This window comes from Barbus barbus, assembly GCF_936440315.1.
Source record: "Barbus barbus genome assembly, chromosome: 27".
NCBI lineage: Eukaryota > Metazoa > Chordata > Actinopteri > Cypriniformes > Cyprinidae > Barbus > Barbus barbus.
The window spans coordinates 10,359,929-10,382,158 of NC_136755.1; the positions used below are offsets into that span (position 1 = coordinate 10,359,929).

Consider the following 22,230-nt stretch of genomic DNA (forward strand, 5'->3'; position numbering starts at 1 on the left):
ACCGGTGCTAGAGTTTATCTGACGACAGTGGAAGATGGATTCAACAGATCTTACGCACCTGCGGCGCTTCTGTGAACGCAGAAAACACAATAAAACTATAGGCTTACATAAAAAGGAATATATATATGCCTATAAATATATTTCACATAAATCACTGACAGATTAACAAAACGAAAGAAAAAATTATATATGCTGAGTTAGGCCTAAGGTTCATTGTGACGCATTCCAACGTTCTCGGAAAGGAAAACAAGAAGGCAAAAAGTAGTTTTCTTTATTTTGCAAAAGCTTGCTGACATTTGAGGCTCAATGCTATAGAAAAGCAATAAAAGTTCAGGAAGAGTGTTTTCAGCCTTTTTTTAAATATAAATTTTATATAAAAATATGGCATGCAGCTTCAAAAAATGGCATAAATCTGTTCAAAATAATCGTTATTAATAATCGCAATTACAATCAAGGGAATAATCGACAATTATGATTTTTGTCATAATCGTGCAGCCCTAGGGCAAATGTTTGCGGGACTTTAAGCCAGGCTCACACTGTGCGATTTTTTAAAAGTCCTTTAGGATTGTACTTGTCAGACTGTACGAACATGATGATCATGTCACACTATGGGATCTCCGTTGTCATTAAAGTCCGTGTAAAGTGATATTAAAATATGTGTTATTAACCACCCAGCCAAATTTGAATGAAAAAAAAAAAAAAAAAAAACGCCAAGTAACTAAAATAAGTTTTTAAAATCTTTGAAAAATAAGCAGGACTCTCTGCTCTCAAACGCTGGGGGCGTGTCCGCTGTTGGCGCTGAAACCACGCCCACTCGTGGGAAAGCGGCCGTCTCTCTCAACTGTCAAATACCGCTACAACCATCTCTGCCTAGAATCTGTATATCTAACATCACAGACATTCAAAAAGACAAACTAAGAACTTGACCTCTCAACGTAGATATTATAGTGTTAGGGGCGGGGCCACGCTCGGTGGCTCCATTACATCATCAAGCCCCTGTTTTAGCCCCGCCCAAAAAAACCTGAACACAGAATTGGTGAAAAACTGTTTAATGGTTTAACTCCACAATTCAGTACTACATAGTTCAGAGTCTTTGTAATGTGTTTCAGCAATACATTTCTAACATTTGCAATGTGTTTAGAAACAATTCTCAGAATTCTCTTTACACGGACTTTAATGTCAGACTGTACGATGGTCAAGACGAGTTAAAGACGGGGTGCGCGCAAGAAAACTTGCATGCGGGACCGAAATGTTGGCTATCATGAAAAGTATATGAACAGCGGCAATACCGGCGTATTTAAGAAGAATAGTGTATGCAGCTCTACACATCCACATGAAAACAGCGGTGCAACCAGTGTTTAAATAGAAGAGGCAACATATCAGATGAATTCCGTAAGCGGAGGACAGGAGCGCCAGAGTTTATGGCTGATAGAATAATTCTCTAGCATTAATTCTGCTCATAGCTTGTCTTGAAAAACGGAGACAGTTTGACATTCATCATAGGGGTAGTCACACTGCAGGACTGTGCGCCGAATCTCCTGGCACTGCCAGAATTTCATCAGAGGTGAAATTTGATCGCAACAGCCATTAACCGGCTGTCGGTGAACATGTCAAACCAGCGATCAAAGACTACAGATTTTAGCCTAGGATTATAGGAATCTTTTAGGATTTTCAAACTTGGTCTCAGACGACCAAATCGTGGCCAAAATCACACAGTGTGAGCCGGGCTTTACTGATAATGAAACGTTTACAAAAGAAATAGAATTAAAATAAAAAATCTTATCAAAAAGCAAAATCAGGGTAAAAATCTCCTTCAGTGCATATCAATGTCAGTCTATTACAGTTTACAAGTTATGAGAAATTACTCACACATTACCTGGGGTCAAGGGCCAAAGATTTTGGGGAATTATGCTGAGAGTAGGGCTGGGCGATAAATCGATTTTATTGATTAACTCGAATGTGTAGTTTACGTCGATTTGTTTGAATGAAAATCGGTTTTCTCTTTAACATCCGCCGACACTCCCTTTTGGGCTCCCGTAGTTTGAATGGGCTCAGCCCTCACCCGCGCGTTTGCCATATAGGGTTTGGCCGATAGATGATGTCATCGTCCATCGCCGATGGCTCATAGACATCATGATTTTAAAGGCCTAACGTTACTTTGTTTTTGTACGCGTACAGTCGAATGCGAAGCCTTTCAAAGTATACTCCATTTGAAGTTGTACGTGAACGCAGGCGGTCGGCGCACGCTCTCTAGAAAGCTTCAACCATGTTCAGTGTCTGCTCTATTTTTCCCCATTAAGTCATGACTGAGAACAAAAATTTAACTCTTTTAAACCAAACCTGAGCTGTCTCATACCCTCTCGCTGACAAGCGCTCGTCAATGTGAGCGTCTGTTGTTGCAGTCTCAGCTATTTTGATGTCCGTCTCTTTAGTTTCGTTTTCAACTGTGAAACAATGGCCCGTAACAGTGTTGCCACCATGTGGAAAAACTGATTACTGTTAAATAACTTCAGTGCGCATCACTGCATCCCAATACTGTGTACGGTAAGAAAATTACGTGTACTACGGAACTCCTTAAAGGGAATAAATACGAGATGGGAGGAAAATATATTTCAATACTTTCTCTCACAGTTTTATCAATGGGTAATTGTATATAAAATTGTCGGCATCAAGAATTATGCCTGGCATTGAAACTGCTTTTGAATGCATGATAGCTTTTTAGTTTCACTTTCACGATCGCATGTACCGTTTATGCTATGGAGTGGCAGTACTTACCACACATTTTACAAGATCAGATGTTTGTCAGTGGTGCTGAGGATCCGCAAACCATTCGTAATCGTCCCGCCAAAAAACAACCAACAGTCACTGATATTTAATGCTGTGTTTGCACTTTATCAGACCTACCTCCTATCTACTGAATAGCAAGATGTTAAACTTGTGTTCAAAGAAAACTTATCAAAAAGGGTCACATAATTTTATGTTTTATTACGTTATGTTAAGTTACATTTACACTTTTTTTTCACATCTTGTCTTTTTGGCTTGTTGTCTCGGATTCCACTTAATCTATTTATATCGTAAATCTGATTTTTTGTAAAAAATCTGGGATTTTTTTCTTAGGCCATATCGCCCAGCCCTAGCTGACAGTAAAAATCCAATTATTAGAAATAAATCCGACACAAATCACTTCAAGTTTTATATTTAAAAATCAACAAACAACAAATAAAATGACGTTTTGTTTGCATAATCACTAAAACAATAACATGACCAATGATGTTCGGATTTTAAATGACAACTTGACTGACAACAATTTAATAGCATGTTCAAAAATCGAATGTAAATGTTCAAATAAAGCTTTGAAAAAGTTTCATAAAAATGTAAACCTCGCATTTCAGCCTTTAAATAAAGAAAAGAATTAAGTCAAAATGATAATTGATTAGTAAATGATTATATGTATTTTATCTGCTCCATAAATCATTCTAGATAACTTATCTGAATTGTTTAAATGTGTAGAATCCACATAAGCTTGTTTTTCATCAACCGGTCAACATTTACAGCAGGGCATGCAAATTCGGTCCGTTTTTGGCCAGACAGAAACTGCACACAAGCTGAATGTAAATATAAGTCTCTGTAAATCCACTCTCTGACAGCAGGTGGCGCTTAAGGAAAAGCTGAATACAGCCGATTCCTGTGAACTCCGTGGACAAAGCAGTATTGCAATTAAGAACACCTCCTTTAGGTCTTACATGGAGCGAAGATGAAAGAAAAATGCCATCGAATAGTTTCTGAAGCTTTTCCACCCTATTTTCACTCAAAACGACACTACTCTGCTGCTGTGCGCTCGTGAGACTGTTACTTAAAACCGCGCTTTATGCTGGACAGTGTTTATGTATCATGAGTTGTTCAAATCGTGGTAATTGAATACGGTTTTAATGATAATTCAAAAATGAAACTGTAATACTAACCGTGGGGAATTTGATCATGATTTATCGTCAAACCGGTAATCGCTACATCCCTAGAATGTACCGTTAAAGAGTACATTTATTGATATATAGTTATTCATTAAAACATTCATACTGAATATATTTTTGTTTCTCTAACAATTTTCCCATTCCGGTGTCAAAAATCAGAGTGAAACAAAAGCCCAAACATCTGGTCTCAGAAAACATTTGTTTGGTACTCTCAGTAAGATAATTTGTGCTGTCAACTGACTTAAGAATGAGAGTTTTGCATTGTACCAATATATAATCTCCCTATTATTAACTATAACATCACCGCTTTATGGAGACCCAATTGCTGCCCCGTGTTATTAGTTACCATTCATTATAACTGGGCTACTGTCATTTAGCCGGTCATTATAGCTCCAACATGACGGCGTGGGTGTTTGTACAGGTTTGTCCGGGGTATCTCGTTTTTCTGTAATCCATGTTACCATGATACCCTTAAACCCTTAGGATTGCTTTTACACTGATGAAAAGCTGACACCAGCAAAGAGTAGCACGAATCGGTTCAACATCAGTGAACCCATACACCCACTAAAGTCCATTAATAACCGTCTGCGTTAAGGTCTCTTGGTCCTTCAGTCTTGTGAATGGCCTATGAAAAAGGCTACTGGGATCTTGAAAACCTCGTGTGAAAGGCAGGATGTCCCAAGCATCTAAAATCCCTTCTTACTTTTCTCTGGTTACAGCCTTAGTGACCTCAGCTGGGGTTCCCATGAGCGGTTGGTCGACCCGAGGCCCATTGAAGCCTGGCCTCTTTGACCTTTCATGTCACTGCTCGCTCCAACAGCAAGAATTTGGGTACCATACTTCAACAAACCATTATTCAAATATTCAATCCTAACCTGACCACAACAACAATCAGTCGCTCTCTCGGCTTAGTCCCATTCTAACCCTCCATACAGTACTGTCATTCAAAATGTAAATAGTGTCCTGTGTAAGTCACATGGCTGTTGAATGTCCAATGAAAGCTACTCAGCATAATAGGCATGGAGGCACCAATTCAGCACGTCAATAGCGGCTTCCCAGTAGCCTGCCTAGAACAGAACTCAACAAAAAAAAACATCCCACTCTTGCACAAACATGCATTTACTATCTATGAACAAATGCAATACTCTTCAATACTCTACAGATACACGAAGCACACATTTACTGCTGCTGGGTCAATCCAAAGCTCATTGTGCCTCTCTCATGGAGCGTTACATCAGCAAGGGGTCTTGGAGGAGCCAGCTTGCAGCTCAGTGTGTGAGCAGTGGAAGGGACTGCAGTGCAGCACAAGGGGAGGAATTTTATTAGCGTAACCCAATTAACTGCACCAGGTGACAGCCATGCCACTCTCAACAGAGCAATACATCCTCAAGGAGGCCGCATAAGGGAAGGACAACTAAAGGTTCAAATTTTCTATGGAAAATATGAGTAACGCTTGCCTTTGTAAAAGTCGCCAAGGTGCATTTCTAGAGCATTCAAAATAAGTGTGATTATCAAATAAAGGTGCTGTACATTTTAGAGTGAAGCACAACACTGTGTTTGTTTATCCGTTCATGATCCAGTGTTTTCAGTATTCACAGTTACTCATTGCTGCATGTGGTTTTTGAGTTTTTTATAATGTGTTTTTGAGCTCAAATCATCTTCCCAAACTTGGAATTAGAAGCAGTGTTTCCCCTGCCATTATCTTAGGAGATACAATTTCTTATATTACAATTTTCTTTTTCTTAATTTCTTAAATACAATCTTTATTTTACAGTAAAATATTACAATAGTAATGTTCCCGATCCTGTCTTTTATTTTTATTTAGTAGTTATTATTATTAATCATCATCATCCTTATTATGTTATTATTATTTAGTCATATTGATATCACAAAAGTTTGAGCCATATTGTGCAGCCCTACAAATAAGCACAGCAAAACTAGACAGAGAAACTGAAAAAAAATTTAACCCCAAATCTTGGAGCCCTATCCAAAACTCTATGATATTCTTGTCTCTAGATATGGCTTCTGTCTCTCCCTGAAATTTAAGATTATTTAGCATCCAACCAGGCAAAAGTCACAAGTCAAATCACATCTCTCTTCAACAAGCCACACAATTTGAGGTATCATTTATGTCCATAGCCCAAACGTGCAGGACACACACAGAAATGTAATATTAAGGATTAGGGAGTGTGCAATAACAGTAAAAATGCTTGCCTTGGCAAACACAACTAATAAAGCAGTTATGGAATAGCCAAAAAAAAAAAAAGGCTAGACAACTATACAAAAATGCTAGTCAAATTTCTGAGGATAGACATCAAATTTCTAAGAAAAGCTATGTGCTGGATTTATAAAGATTTTGTAATTAGCTGAGAAAATTATCATAATGTTAAACATACGTCTGAGTTCTTAAATCTCACGTCCTGACACACTTTCAAGCCATAAAATACTCGAACTACACCCAGTTCAGCTTTGGGAATGGGCCAAATTTCCACATCCTGAATGAGACTTTAATGTACAATTAAACTGACCCAAATTCAACAGCAGAAAAGGCCCTTTCTACAGAGAATAATAGACAAGCCTATATGCAAATGCAGGACCAAACCTTCACTAAGCCCACCCCCTGAGTTCCCAGGCCTTGCTTCCCAGGGACCTGAAAGCACAAAAGGGGTCCATGCAGCCAAAGCCTTTTCATCTGTTACTGACACAGACTTGGTAGAGAACGCAGCACCTCAGCTATTTCACCTGATCATAGCTGCAAAGCGCTGGATGATCTGGTATTAAAACACAAGTTGACAAACTGACAGAGTAAAGCCTCGTTCCAATTCTCAATATTTGCAAGAACAATACAACCAGACAAGTCTGATTAAACCAAAATATATTTGCATACACAAAGTAAAGCTACAGTGTGCAAGTAGTAGGGATGCAACGATTATAGATTTTGCTGGTACGATTATTGTCTGATGAATAATCACGGTTTTACGATTATGACGATTATTAGGCATTTATTAATTTCCCAACATTAATAATGTATAAAATCACATGAACACTCTTTAGATGTTAAAGTGTTATTTATTGCTGGCTTTTGAAACAGAAATAACACAGTAACCAACAATACAGCACAAAATAATAATAAACAAACAACAAACAAAAGTCCATCTCTCCCATTAGAATTAAAAAAGGTGACCGCTGCTCTGTAAACATCCATGACAGTATTTCTCTTTTGAAAATAATGAACGAAAGAACAATAGGTAAGTAAGTCCCATTTGTTAACATTAGTTAAAGCAGGTTAACATTAACTAAAAATGTACAATAGCTAATTGTTGCAATGGTTAATATTCTTTGTTAATGTTGATTAATAAAAAATACAACTATGTTAGTTAATGTTAGCTCCATTGAATTATATTAAGACAACTTTTGATTTTATAATGTATTATTAAAATTTGAAATTAAGATAGCATTATTAATAAATGCAGTCATTGTTTTTTTCATGTTAACTAATGGAACTTGTGTTACTGAACAATAATAACGAATCAGTCGTTGATATATAGATAGGCCCACTGTTCTCTATTATAGATCAGTGGATGGGCCATGTTTTAGCTTAGAAAACATAATAGCTCATTAAGTCTTTAAGTAAGAGTTATTTGATGCTATTGTGAAGACTAAAGCGAATATAAATATCTAAATGACTGAGTGTGAAACATTATTTACAGTTTTAGGAAAGTAGTGCAGCTGATTTGTTTACTGGGTTACCGGGGGTAACGGCAGCGGCAGCGCCCTCTAGTGGCGAATGTGCGTCATTCAGCGCGTCTTCACTTTAACTCGCTCCGCTTTTCTTCTCATCTGTGCTCATTTAAATTAAAACGTTGCCTTTTTAAAGTTCTAAAGTAATCATATCAGGCTGCATCGCAATTTTTCCATAAATAAGCAGAATAAATACGTTTGTTATAGGCTACTGTATAAGTTAGGCTGTTTTGTATTTTGTTTTGTATTCTCACTTGTGCTCCTAAATACATTTTCCAGTTCGCACACATCTATTTTTAGTCGCAAATGCGAGTGAAATGCTCGCACTGTTGAGCCCTGCACACTACTATCGACAGGCATTTCTCTGGTGGAAATAAAGCTTCGCTGTTTAGTCCCTCTGTCACTAATATAATTAGTGTACGTTAGTAGCCTCAGTGTCTCTGATAAGCACGTAATTTGAAGCTGGTGCACCACTAGTGCGACTTTGTTTTCATTTTGCACAAGCTGCCACAGTTCAGTTGCGTGCAACAAACACTCGGTTTTGCGAAACCTTTACGATTAATTAACCGTGACGTTTTAAAGCGCGGTTAATCGCGGAACCGGTTAATCGCTGCATCCCTAGCAAGTAGTGCATGTCCAACACATTTGAAAAATTGTGAGCTTCTACTCACACTGAGGAACTAACAAGCCACTGTCATATTCAAATCTGATTCAATCCTCATATTTCACATAATACAAATGTAGATTGTTATCCCACACTAGTACACAGTAACTGTATGCAGTTTTGTATATTTTTATTCATTTTTGGAGATCCCTACAGTTAAATGAGAGGAATTCACTGTTGTAATTACAGTGGATAGCTGTACACAGGCATTTGTTGTTAACAAAGTGAATTTTGCACCCTCTCACTAAACATACTCCCAGAATGGACGTTTGGGGGAGGAGCATGGAAAAAATCATCAGAACGATTCTCTGGTACAGCCCAAAAATGAAGCTTTTTTTAAGCATAAGAAATTTAAGCTTAAGAAACAACATTTATGTTCCTGTCAGATTTTGTTGCTGATTTGAAATGCGTTGAGTGTGGTGAGCGTTTCATTATGTTCTTGATTTTTTCTCAGGATTTCCTCATTCAAGTAGATCAATAATTCAATCAATAATTTCTGTACTTGAATACCTAAACCTACCTGAAAAGCTTTAAAGTCCCCCTGTGGTGAAAATCAAGTTATGTTGTTTATATATCTATGTGGTGTTTTTAATATGCTTTTAGACAAACCATGTGCCAATCCATTAAATCAACACCATTGCGGAGTATTTTCTCCTTAAAACTGCAGTTTCCCAATGGCAGTCACAGAAATTTGGTTTGAAACGGCCCTCGGTTTGCTACGTCACAGACCAATAACGTCAAGGGATAGATTCCTATCACTAGCATGAAAAATATACCAATACCAGCAAAAAAACTAAAATAATTTAGAGCAAAAATCCCATGACGCTGTGATTTAGTGTGAATTTAGAACCGCTAACTTGCATTATAACCCACGGCAATAGTGGAAAAGTAGCTCGGAGTCAGACCCACCTCTCCCGCATCAGCACTTCACACGCATTTGCTCGCGGGCGCGAATTAAGAATCACAAACGGCTGCATTCAGTCTTAACGGCATTTTAGGACACAACATCGTCAAGTAAGTAACTTTAACGAATGTTACAGTATTCATTGTAGTTGTCTGCTAGTAAAAACAGTTTTATCAGTCATCATCCCTGTATGCCATTGTTTTGCGTTTACTACAGTTCAGTGGATCAGGAGGCGCTGGCTGGGGTGACTGGGTGGAGGCGGGGCTAATATTCATAAATCCACGTATAGTAAATGAGGCAAGGGTGTACAGTTACATTCAAGCTATTTTAAGGCATGTGAAAATTATTTTCACAAGAAAAAACATTTAAATGTGTAATTTTGATAATCAAAGATAAGTTTTAAGGGATAAAATATTTGACTACTGGGGGACTTTAACTCTTTCCCCGCCATTGACGAGATATCTAGTCAAAGGAGAGTTTTTACGGCAATCCGTGTTCAAGGTGTATTACGGTAAGGAAAGCCCTAGCGTATGTCCTGAATGAGTTATTTGAGAATTTGTGCACACAACTTTTATTAACTAAACACTAACGCAAACTAGTCTAACAAACAAACATACAATCACTCATACATGGGAAAAGGGCAAGTGATGGATGAAACCATCAGGAAATCAGAGAATGAAGCTATGAAAAGAGTCCGTTAACCACCTGAATAAAACCATCAGCGCCATTTATAACGGGGTCTGTAGCTTATACTAAACCTCTGTTTCGTTTAGTTAAATGTACGATATTTGCAATGCCTTTGGTCGATGAACGAGTGACCGGATGCAGTCTCGGATGAAAGTTCTGATGGTTTGAAGGTTTGGTGGTGTTGGAGATCTTCAAGTTCTTCCGGGTTTGAAGGGTGATGAACTCCAAAAGATGTTATTCTGGCTCGGTGGTAATTGGGAGGTGCGGGGGGCAGGGTTAGGGATGTTCCCGAAGTGTGAATCCGTATTCGGAAAGGCACGAAAAATGAACAACGCGTTCAACAGAGCCATTAAAGGGACACGGTTAGCTGCTTACAGTACATAAAATTTAACTTACCACGTAAAGGGAGTAAGGAGAGATGGCGGAGGAAAATGGCGAATGATTTGCAGATCCTGAACACCACTGACAAACATCTAATCTTGAAAAATTTGTGGCAAGTACTGCCTCTCTGTAGTATAGAGTATGTGTGATCACGAGTCTCGAAAGTGAAATTAAAAAAAGAGAGCGTGCATTCAAATTTCGATTTCAATGCCCCGCATATTAACCTGTTAGCCTGCACCAGAGCGACCTCGCACTGAACGATCTTTGTTTGCATGTGTCATTGTTTTCTAATAGAATAAATGAAACGGGACAAAGTTAATCTTGACAAACTTTATATCATTCTGAGGGTCTAAGCCTCAAGCATCGACGACAGATCGCTGTTTTTCGATGGAAAGCTTATAAGGAATGAGTGGCACAAATTTGCTACATTTGTGTAAGCAGTACACATCCAAACACGCAGAGTAAAAAAGCCGTACGTACCTTTATCATTGTAATAACGAGCCACAAACGCGTCCACTGCTGAAATCCCAGTTTAGTTAGAGAGGTAAGGGTCCACAGAAAAACATCCCAGCGAGCACTTTTAGTCCAGCGAAACAATAACGTTGTAATAAGGATGAATATTCCTTTGTTTACATTTCATTTCTTCAGAGAGTTATTGTTCGCGTCCGTTATGGAATAAATTACGCTCAAAAACAGCGTCTTGGTGGTAAAAAAACAAAACGATGTTGTAGAATACGGTCTTACAAATATAATGAGACCGTCTACGGAAAAAAAAGTCTCAGAAAAGCGGAATATAGATTATTTGAATTTGGCGCTCCCTCCAGCCGGCAGTGACGCTTCTGTGACGCACGCTGTCATCTGAGCGGGGCACAATTTAGCGATCTGCTTTATCCATAAAAAACTGTTTTTTTTTTCTTCTACATTTTTTATATGTGTGTGTGTGTGTATTGTGTGGGGAATGTGGCCGTGTCTGCATGATTATAATCTGTATGGACGCACATCAGCGTGTTTATTAGCGACTCTATGACGGCTATCATTGTGATTCATTGATCAGCTATTATTGATTATATGGCCCATCTGTTTGATTATAATCTGAATGGAAGCACATCAGCGTGTGTTTACTGACTCTATGACCATGTCTGGCAATATCACTTCACGTCTGGCAGTGATATTTATCATTGTAATAACGAATAACGAACAATACTTCAGTATACATACTATATACAAAGCATTTTTTTCTATTTTTTTTCCTTTTTTATTACTCAAATAATTATTTTTGTATTTTTTAGTGCTCAAATAAATCTGTCTATTATTTTATAATTGAAAAACTATGCAGGAACATGTACAATGACTAAAATAGCTTGTATAATTCTGTAATCCATTTGGTGGTTATTTTTCCTCAAACAGGGGGGTGGGGGGACCATAAATAGTTTCAGAAAAAATATTGCAGGAATCTCATTTTTCATGGTATCTTCTTCAAATTTGAAATATGAACACATGAGACATGTGGCTTTCGATCCATTACTTTTCTGGATTGCTCCAGGACTTATTTCATGTATTTGTATATGAAATAAAAAAACATTCAGTGTGGAAAAATATTTTTCAAGGGACGTCAGTGTCTATAACTTTTTATCTTTTTGAGCATTATCAACTCTGGATGATAGATAGTAAAGCCCAGAGTCTCTTCTTTCAAAAGATACCTAATTTGTTTGTGTAAGCACACTTTGTCACAAACTGTTACCATTTTAATTCAGGTAGGTTATTTTCACCTGCGAGGCCACAAATGGGGTTGAAGGTTAACAGGTTAATAGCGGCTCCCTGATGCCCACAATTTACCAATTTTATCACGATGCCACCAGCTCAACATCGTGATGTTTGTCAGCCATCAGCGATGGACGACGTCATTGTTTATCGGCCCAACCCTATTACATAGACCTAATCAAAATAAAAAAAAATATTTATTCATTTACTTGTAATTAGATTATATTACATTTTAAAATGTTCATAATCAGATTACAGTTACATCTCAATATGGCACACAATAATCCCAAATTTTGAACAAATTAGGTCAGAAGTAATTAAGAAGTTGTCAAAATACATTACTTAAAATGAATAATCCAATAGATTGTTACCAACTACGATTTTCATTTAAGGACATATTTCACTATATTGCTACTAACATATGATTTCTGCTCTTTTTTAAGGGCTCTAAAAATAACAAAAGATATTTTGCCTATATGCTGCCTTTGAGTTCACAGTGAACAACCTGGCAGCAGCACTGAGCATGCAACCAACAAAGATGGCAGACTTTCTAATCGTGTACTTCTCTAGGTATCTGCGCCAGTTAGTAAATGTCACTGGGATTCACAGGAATGCTAATGGACAGCTTTCTCCAAATATTTTAAAGACCTTGATATAGAGTTGGCACCAGATGGTGGACAGGATTTTTTTAAGACACCATTCATACTGTTATGCAACATGTCCTATTGTTCTCATGCTTAAAATGTCTCCAGCTTTGCTCAGAAATATTCATATATAACCAATCAAATACTTAAGAATTACAAGCTAACTATTGCACATGGTGACTTCTATCTGTTTAATGAACCCCATCAAAAATAATCAAGTCAGAAAACTGAGCAAATGATCATCTTTAGGTTATCTATGCATGCAAGGCCAATTACCAAATCAACTATATAACCAGTTATTATACGCTGCTTGTCATAAACCTGGTGTTAGTGGCAGAGATCAGTGGACACGACTTTAATCTTGGCTTTATGTCAAATTAATGCATTATGATCGCGTGGAGCATTGTCAAAAATGGCGACCAGTGGTGGACACGAGGAAATAAAATAACTAAAACCTCAAACGTATACGATGCGCTATGCAAAACATTTAAACAACGTTTGCTCCAAACTATTTTCGGGGCAAAAACGAAATACGTGTCATATTTTGGAGTCCAAATGCTTATGGCCTACTGATGTTCTAGTCAATGCGATAGAAAACTTGCTGCATTTAATTCTACACTAAAACAAATCTTACTGCCAAATCATCCTGTTCCAGTATAAAGCATTAATTATTTAACTGTTTTAAAATGACCTGTCATATATGAATCGCAATGACCTTTCACGTGCTTCCCTGTTTGACAGATCGCTTAACTCACCTGCATGGAATCGGCGCTTAGAATTTCCCCATTAAGCCTTTTCCCGATCTCGATAGCCAGTTTGGATTTGCCAGTTCCCGTAGCTCCTAAAATCACCACTAAAGACGGGCTGATGCCTTTCTGGAGCACACGCGTGGCGGCCGCCATGACAGCTACCTCTCAGGGCTGTAGAATGATCTGAGCATGCGCGGTGATTTCTCAATGGAGGCTGGAAATGTTTCCCAGCAACTAAAACTGTTTCCATAGGAACGGGATTGAAGGATTAAATTTTAGCAGGTACGGTGAGGTCAGGGTGTTTCATTCAGAAATAGGACAAAAGTTCAACCATCGAACAAAAAGTGCTTGGAAAACAGGAATTATTATTATTAATATGTATGGAAAATAAAATGGAACAAACATGGAAGAATCTAGAGATTTTCATCACTAATACATTCATACAAAATCCTGTTAGCTCTAATAACATTGTGCTAGCAGTGCTGAGTAGTAAATTAATTTATTCATTTACTTCATAAACAGGTTACAGTTACTTTTTATGGTTTACATAACTACATATTTTCCACACAATGGCATTAAATTATTCATAATTTATTGATTCTCCCTAATTACTCTTTTTTTATATATATATTTTAATATGTCAATATGGTACAGAATAATCCCAAATTGGGCTTAAAATAAATGAGTTAGGTCAAAAGAAATCAAAAAGTAGTCTAAAAACATTATTTAAAAGGTTTAAAATTAACTATAATATTTGTTGTGTAATTTGTAATCAGTAACAGCCTACAATTTGCAAGTAGTCTACCCAGCACTGAGTGCTAGTTACAATATGCTGAAACTAGCCTGTCTGTATCCTTAAATGCAAAAATGAGAGCTTTGAGATTCACTCACATGTCTGATGAGTTAGCACACAGAGCTGGGCAGTAATTGATTACATGTGATCTGGATTGCGTAATCAGATTCCAGAAATCAAGTACTCGTAATTAGAGTATATTACATTTTATAATGCATTCATACTCAGATTACAGCTACTTTTTATGGATTACATGATTATTCACACAATGGTAGTAAATCATTCATAATTTATTGATTGACACCTGATTCTTCTTTTTTCTCTTTTAAATTTTCCTCTCTAAAAATCATACCGCTTAGCTTTCACTATATAAACAATATAAAGTGGTTGTGTAAATGTCATGTGATTAAATTTGCAAACCATGCTTCTAAATGTGGGTGAAAAAGCAGACTCCTTTGACATGACATATTTACTTGAAATATTATCTCAGAGGAAGTTAGTATTTCAATAATTTAACAAAACATTTGCATGTTTACAGTTCGAAATGATCACATCGAATGCAGGTAAACAAATGAAATATTTCTGTTTTTAGTTTTCAAATGTTTAATGGACATTTTTATGATTTAATTAATTATTAATTTTTTATCAGCTCACAAAACCACTGCAGTTTTTCAATTAAACCCAGTTTGGGAAATCCTGGTTTTTATGATATAAAAAAAAGGGTTATATTGTTTTCTCTTTGCCTTTTTATATCAATGTGGTAAGTTTAAAACAAGTTAGATCAAAAAGGTCATTTAAAAGTAACCTAAAAAATACTCAGAATACCTTACCTAAACTAGCTACAGTATTCAATAATGTAATCTGTAATCAGTAATGGACTACAATTTGTAATTACTACAAGTAACAGCACTGTTTTTAGTCGTTTAATTGTTTTGCTTTGACAACACTGTTGACTTTAGCAGGTCGACTTGTGCACCTTCCGGAAGAACACAGGTATGAATAGCTCTCTTCCGTCTCCATGGCAACTGAGCGTTCTGCTCCAAGGAAAAGAGAGATGATCGTTGCCATGGCAAAGAAGGCCACTACGACGTGTCAACTAAAAGTGGCTCTCGCTAATGAAACGATCAAATCGAGTTCACACACACTCGTACAGGTGTTGATGGAGTGAAATAGCTCTTATGCCACGCATAGTAAAACCTTGCCCTATTTTCTGGCATAACTGAGCCAGGATAATACTGTTTAAACAGTTATGGTGCATTTCATAACCAGTCATTGCCCATCTAATCCAGATATTACTTAAGAACTGTCAAAAATCTTAAAAGGGACAATTCACCCAAATGTGATGCTATTGTTTTCTAACAGCAGATCAATACAGCATGACCTCGTAGCTGAATTAAAAGAACAAAAAAATGTAAAACTGCAGCGAAGAAACTGAAGGAAAGTGGAGTAGATTGCATGATTTTCTTTTACATTTTAGATATATTATTATGTGTTGAATTTAAGTTTTTAAAAAGACACTGCAGAGCTCGAGGTCATATCATGACAGCGTATGAAGAAAATGTGCTCAAAGCTCAAAGACTAGTGTGACCATGGCTTCAGTCACTATTCACTTTCATTGCATCTGAATGGTAACTGAAGCACCTCCTGTTACGTTCCAAAGAAGTCAGTCTTGTTTGGAACAACATGAGGATGAGTAAATGATGACTGAATATTTATTTACTTAAAATAATTATCTTTTGTTCTGTTAAAACATTTAATTTTCATGGCTTCAGGTGTATGTGGAAATAAATGCTAATTAACAGAAAGAAAGACAATCATGCTGACATAATTTGAACTGAATTTATTTTGTTTATCCAATTTTGAGTTTATGTATATAGGCTTATGAGGTACAGAACACAAAGTGCTTAGACAATGCTGCTGCCATTCTCCTCCCATTATGACACCTGATAACAAGGGACAAAAGTGAAAGAAAACAATAACAACGGGTTACTGATGGCTTATGCATATTTTACCCTTTTGGCCAATTTAAAAGCTGAATGTGCAAACAAGTCACATCAACAATTGAATCAAGTCATTTATTGCTGTGAGCACATGGCCTTTATTTTTATATATTTTTTTTTTTACAAATAATTGCATTACAAATGACCATGTGCATAAACTTCGAATTACCATAGACATATTTGGAGATAAGTAAGCATACGCCACCAGTACAACTTTATATTTAAATAGAAATCAAACAATGATACAATTAATTCTGTAAGAAAATATAATTAGTACAAAATTCTTTCAACAATTTTTTTCTACCACAAAAACAATAAGCCAAAGAAACTTCCGAACACAAGGGAATAGGCAGTGAATACAGCATAAAGTGGCTAGTGATGAAAATGAAATGTTGATAGTGTTGTTTTATTTAACTTTTTGAAATTTGAATTTTTACTTTTCTTAACAAAAATAGAAACTTTGAGATACTCTTAGGGAAGGCAGGTGGGCCAACCAAGTTTTAGGACAAATGACAAAAAAAATAGAAAATAAAGTCTATTAACAGTGCTGATTTTCATATTCAAAACAAGCATATTTTTTTACACAATGTCCTGTACACCACTACAATTATATACATATGTCCAAACAATATGCCAGTTTATATACACTGCAAAGCTGTGATGGACACTGTCCTGAATGTTCAAGATAACAATCTACAATAACTGAAAACAAAAAAAACAAATAGAACAATGTAACAAAGGAACAGTGATGCAACTTCCTGTCTGTTAAACTTACACGGTTATCATGTGGCAATGGGGGCACATAGCTCTCCTTAAATTTAGGTTAATTTAGATAAAGCACTATTAACGGAGAAGTCCCATTGATCAAAGACCCTTAAATATATTTACCCAGATAGATTCAAGATTCTGTCACAAAAAAGGGCTTGTTGATTTAGAAGATCAATTACACATGCATATAAATTGCTACATTTCAAATAATGCCTTAATTGGCATGCTTATTCAATTAAATAATATTTCCCTGCCCAAATACTATAGCTTTCACAAAAGAATTTAAGCTAACACACATTCATGGTTTAAATCTTCAAATTTCAAATGGAAACCAGAAATAAATGACCCTCTTTGGAAAATGTTTGAACCAGTTCCACAGCTTCCACAAGTACATCTCCCCTTGTTGCAAAGGCAAGTGTGCAAAGAACAAAAATTGAAGAACTAATCTCAAAATATAGAGTCCGTTCCATTAAATATCCCACTTTTGAAAAAAAAAAAAAAAAAAACACACGGATCTACACAGTTCCTATTGAAAATATGGCTGGACTTATTATGACTGGTTTATGCACGTTTCAGTTCAGCAAGTCTCCGCAGTAACTGCTGTTGCCTGTTTTTCAGCTGCTTCTTCTCCTGGGCCTTCTGTTTGTCTCTGACATGAAGCTTACGCAGGTATTCTGTGGCCTTGGTCAAGATCACAACTTTAGGCGTCTTTGGACAGTCAACCAGGCCTGGGATCTCATCCCGTAGGGCCAGAAATCGGGAGCGTAGGTCATTGCGTCTTTTCCGCTCCAAGAAGTTGTGTGTCTTACGCTTGTCTGTGTCTTCACAGTCCGAACTCTGAGGGCTGGATGATTGGAATTTGAGGTGGTAGGATGTGTGTGTTGGAGAAGCGGCGACAGTCTGAGATGGGGTAGGGACTGAGGGGGAAGGTAAGGGGGGTTTTCTTTCTGGGGTTTGGGGTATGGAACACAATTGTGGCTGCATGGTCTCTTGCCTGATCTTCTTGCGAGGCGTCTCCTCTTCAGGATAGCTGTCGGGAGAGCGGGCAGCGTAGTTGTGCTGTTGCTGGTGAATGGAGATGTGGAAACGCTTCATGCAAGGGTCATAGGGGTCTGCATGAACCGTGATGGTCACCGGTTTGCGGGCGTTCACCAAGCGTGACTTGTTCTGCTTATGTTCCACCGTCACAACATCAATCTCTTCGTCATCTGAAAGAACAACAGAAAGAAATGTAGATTGACTGTAGACATGCATCATGTGTAACACCACTTCCTACCAAGAACAATACCATATTATTCACCCATCCTAGCATGTTAGAAACTCCATTCAGAATGTAAAATCTAATTAGATTGGTCCCAAAATTACAAGATGAATCTTAGGTTTCTATTAGTTCCCTATTCTCAACAAGAGGAAAGTAAATGAGGCTTTGAACTGCAATAATGAACTTGGAGTCACCTCTGATTTGCATTTTGATAAGATAAGCATCTGATCTAAGTTCCCTCTACTCTGATTTCACTATGCAATTTACTTTGATCACAGAGACAATGCACAGTTTGTCACAAAACCAGAAATTCACTATTAAACATATTTAAACCAAAAAATAATAATAATCAATGAAAAGTCAATGGGATCTCCTGTTGTTTTCATCAACACTATAAAAAAATATCTTCTGTATTCTGCAGAAGAAAGAAAATCTAACAGGTTTGGAATGACATGAACAAATGATACAGAATTGTCATTTTGGGTAAAAGTTGCAAGTGCCCTTGCAATGCCAGTGGCAGCTTCAGATACTAACTGTTTATTCATGGACAACTGAGTGGCCCTGAACACTTTAGGATTCAAGCATCCTTATTATTGGTTTCTGCTGCTGGCAGCCTGGCACCACCCACAAGTAAAACAATTCCTCCTTTTTTCACTTGAGGAATGTGGAAGCTCACCACACTATAACGTGAAACACACAACTATAATACACTATCCATTCACCACACTCACTAATTTTATTTTATTTTCTCATTTCTAATTTGCACATACTTGACCTGTACAAACATAGTTGTCTATATTATATATTGTGTTTTTGCGGCGTTGTACATTACCTATTTGGATATTTGTATATTATTCTTTTATTATCTGTCTTGTTGTCTTTCTGTTGCACTGTGGAGCTTTTGTCACTACAACAAATTCCTTGTGTGTGTAAACATACTTGGCCAATAAAGCTCATTCTGATTCTGATTCTTCTTCTATTACACACATATTAAGCAGAAATCTAGATGAAATGCCAACCTAAATGCCATGGCACCAATGCAACTTTTCTATTCAGGTATGCCAGGTTTTGGCTTAGTTCTACTTAACGCACAAATGAATGGTAACTACTGCACTGCATGATCCTAGACACTGAGATCCGTCAAAAGGAGGCGTCAACATATCTTGCACTGCACAGTTAAGCAAATAAGTGAGTTTTAGCAATCCTTCGCGTTCAAAGTCAACAGGCTCGTGCTTACCAGAGGAGTCGGTGCGAGATTCTGACCCGGATGACACCTGTTTCTTGCAGCTGCTGCTCAGAGGGAAGGTAAGGACAGCTGGATCCACGCAATCTGTCGCCAAGCTGTTGTCCGCAGGGACGCATTGCGCCTTGCTGGAGAGTTTCGACTGTGCCGAGCAAGACAAGCGCTCGCTGACAACTTTCTCCAGCTGCTGACTGGCGGAGAAACTGCTCCACATACAGTCCTGAATAATGATGGAGCTCAGGTTCTCCAGACTCTCCTCCGCATTCAGTTTGCACGGTCCCTCCTGCTCGTCGTCCTGCCCCAAGAACTGGGACATCCACTCTAGTCTGTCCCCTGGAGATGGAGCGGTCCCTTCCAGCGTCCTGACAGGCGACATGGGCGGGGTTGGCACGAGCTCGAATTTCTTCCAAATGTCCTCACTTGGTGCGGTCGATTTGAAAAAGAAGTCCTCGTCCAAGTTGAGGTCGTCGTAGAAATAGTGCTGATATTGGTCGTATTCCTCCATCTCCCACTTCTTATTTCGCGATGCGTTTGCACTGATTCCTGGCATTGGTGGCTTCCTCAGATCAAGATCTGAAAACCACAATTGATCCGCTTTTAAAAACAATCCGACCTTATGGTGCTCTCCTAGAAATAATGAACTTAAAGCACTTCATTTTTACTTTCAATGAGCTTCGGGTTTTATATCATTACAGTTCAATGTTTTTTTGTACCCTTGCAAGCATTTAAATAATAAAATGAATATACATTTATCTTAAATAAAATTAATTATTAATTATTAAAATACGCATGCAAATGTATTACTAAAGACGCCTAACAGATATTTGGTCTGCATGCACGTCCAATAACGTTACAGGACAAAACTTGAAGTTTCGCAACATACTTCTATTACTATTACACAACATGCTTCATGTAACTGTATATACTACTACGAGTGAATACTGTCTCCAAGAATTGCTCTATTCGTCGTAAAACGCCTTACATTCCCCCCAAAAAACCGATTAAGATAAACCAAAAAATGAGCCGCTCCTTGCTTAAACACTTACCGTAACACAGAGCCAGGAGCCAGTATGCTGCATGTCATTTGAGACGCGAAAATAAGGTGTTGCGGTTCACCGGTGAGCTCCAGCTAAATGCTTTGCACAAAAAGCTTTCATGTCAACAAGTTAAGAAAGCGTCATCAGCTGCGTGTTGAATAATCCTGTCTTGTGTTGGGTTTCTCAAGTGTGGTTTTGTATTATCCGGCTGTTGTTTATAAGTTGAGTTGCGAGGATGTTTGCTAATTTGCAGTCCGCTTCTTCATGAGAGCTTCGCTTGTCTCTGCGTGCTTTATAGCGCCTGTGTGACCCCTCCTCAAGCCGCGGCTCGCGCTCATATGGACACCTGAACCGAGTACCGCACTATATTACCCACCCAGCCAAAGTAGTGGGAAGATTTGCATAGAAGGCGGTTCGTAATGCGCTGACCACGCCCACCGCTTAAAGCGACAGGGTCTGCTACAGAGGTTAGAGTGTTTGGATAAGATTCAGAGAATGTGTTTTATATATTTTGCTGTTTCAGACACTTTTAAGATGATATACTCTTTATCAGCTCAACTACCAATAGAAATATGCAAGATTTAAATATGAAAATGCATTCTCTATTATACCATTGTCAGAAAATAACTGGGCTCATTCAAACATGCCACATAAATTAACATAAATGTTCCAGATTTTTTAAATATCAGTTATTTAAAGCTTAGATTGCTGTTTTATAATATCCTGCTCATTATTTGATGAGCAATATATATATATATATATATATATATATATATATATATATATATATACATACACACACACACATCAAATTATCATTATAAAATATAATGATAATATATTATTAAATATATTTTGGTATTTGTTTGTAGTATAAGAAAAAATATTTGCGAAGGTGTGTAGTTTTGAAGTACTTTTCAAGTAAATTCATCTTGTTTTAGGGATATTTAGATGTTTGTATTGATATATTTATATTCAGAAATACTGTTGTTTTTTGAAATAATAATTTAGCAAATAATACAAAGAAAAACCGAAATATATTTAAATTATATTTTATAATGATAATTTGATATTTATTTAATATAAAAAACTGTTTACCGATATTGTTGTAATAAATAAAATAATCATATACAAATATCTTGTTTTAACAATGTTTATAAATAAATAAATAAACAAATGAATAAATTAATGAATGAATGGGAATTAGTTTTTGACTTTTTGGTTGGAAAAATTGTTTTATAAAAAAAAAATGCCAAGAAAGCTAATTCCAGGGAGCAAATTTTGTCCAAAAATAAAAATTTTATGATAATAATAACATCTTACAGTGCAAAATGCTAGCAAATCATTGTGCATTTGATCTGAGAAAAGTGAATCATTAGACAAGATCTTGTTTTGTTTTTGTCTCAGACACAACAGCAAACGCTGTATTCATGTTGAACTAAACATTGTTGTATTATTATTAGTCATATCCAGCCTATACATCTTATCTGTGTTAATTTAGCTCAAGATAATAATTAGTGCCAGACAGCTTAATGAATTGCTGGCAGTGCACAAGCTGTACTTGTGACAATACTGTTTCTTATGGCTATGCCACGTGTCCTCTTTTCCAACAATGTCCCATGTAGTAAA

The 22,230-nt window shown here is 37.0% G+C and overlaps 2 protein-coding genes across 2 annotated transcripts in view; both read right to left on the bottom strand.

The window, feature by feature from the left end:
• The window catches only part of trit1 (tRNA isopentenyltransferase 1), a 57,526-nt gene extending 43,850 nt beyond the window's left edge, over nt 1-13,676 (bottom strand). The window contains exon 1 of the mRNA XM_079380900.1: nt 13,506-13,676. Coding sequence (XP_079237026.1) covers nt 13,506-13,652 — 147 coding nt within the window. The 5' untranslated portion in view covers nt 13,653-13,676. The remainder of the gene's footprint in view (nt 1-13,505) is intronic.
• Nucleotides 13,677-16,117: 2,441 nt separating this feature from the next.
• Nucleotides 16,118-20,988, bottom strand: LOC306847711 (protein L-Myc-1b-like). Its single transcript, XM_079381833.1, has 3 exons — nt 20,611-20,988; nt 19,559-20,137; nt 16,118-18,268 (listed from the first exon to the last, which is right to left on the bottom strand). Exons 2-3 carry the CDS (start codon nt 20,112-20,114, stop codon nt 17,622-17,624), a joined length of 1,203 nt encoding a protein of 400 aa, XP_079237959.1. The 5' UTR covers nt 20,115-20,137; nt 20,611-20,988; the 3' UTR covers nt 16,118-17,621.
• Between the last annotated feature and the right edge of the window lie 1,242 nt (nt 20,989-22,230).

Coding starts and splice junctions, on each gene's coding strand:
- LOC306847711 (XM_079381833.1), bottom strand. CDS start 20,114: ATGCCAGGAATCAGTGCAAACGCATCGCGAAATAAGAAGTGGGAGATG. Junction 18,269..19,558: donor ATCTCGCACCGACTCCTCTG/GTAAGCACGAGC, acceptor TTGTTCTTTCAG/ATGACGAAGAGATTGATGTT.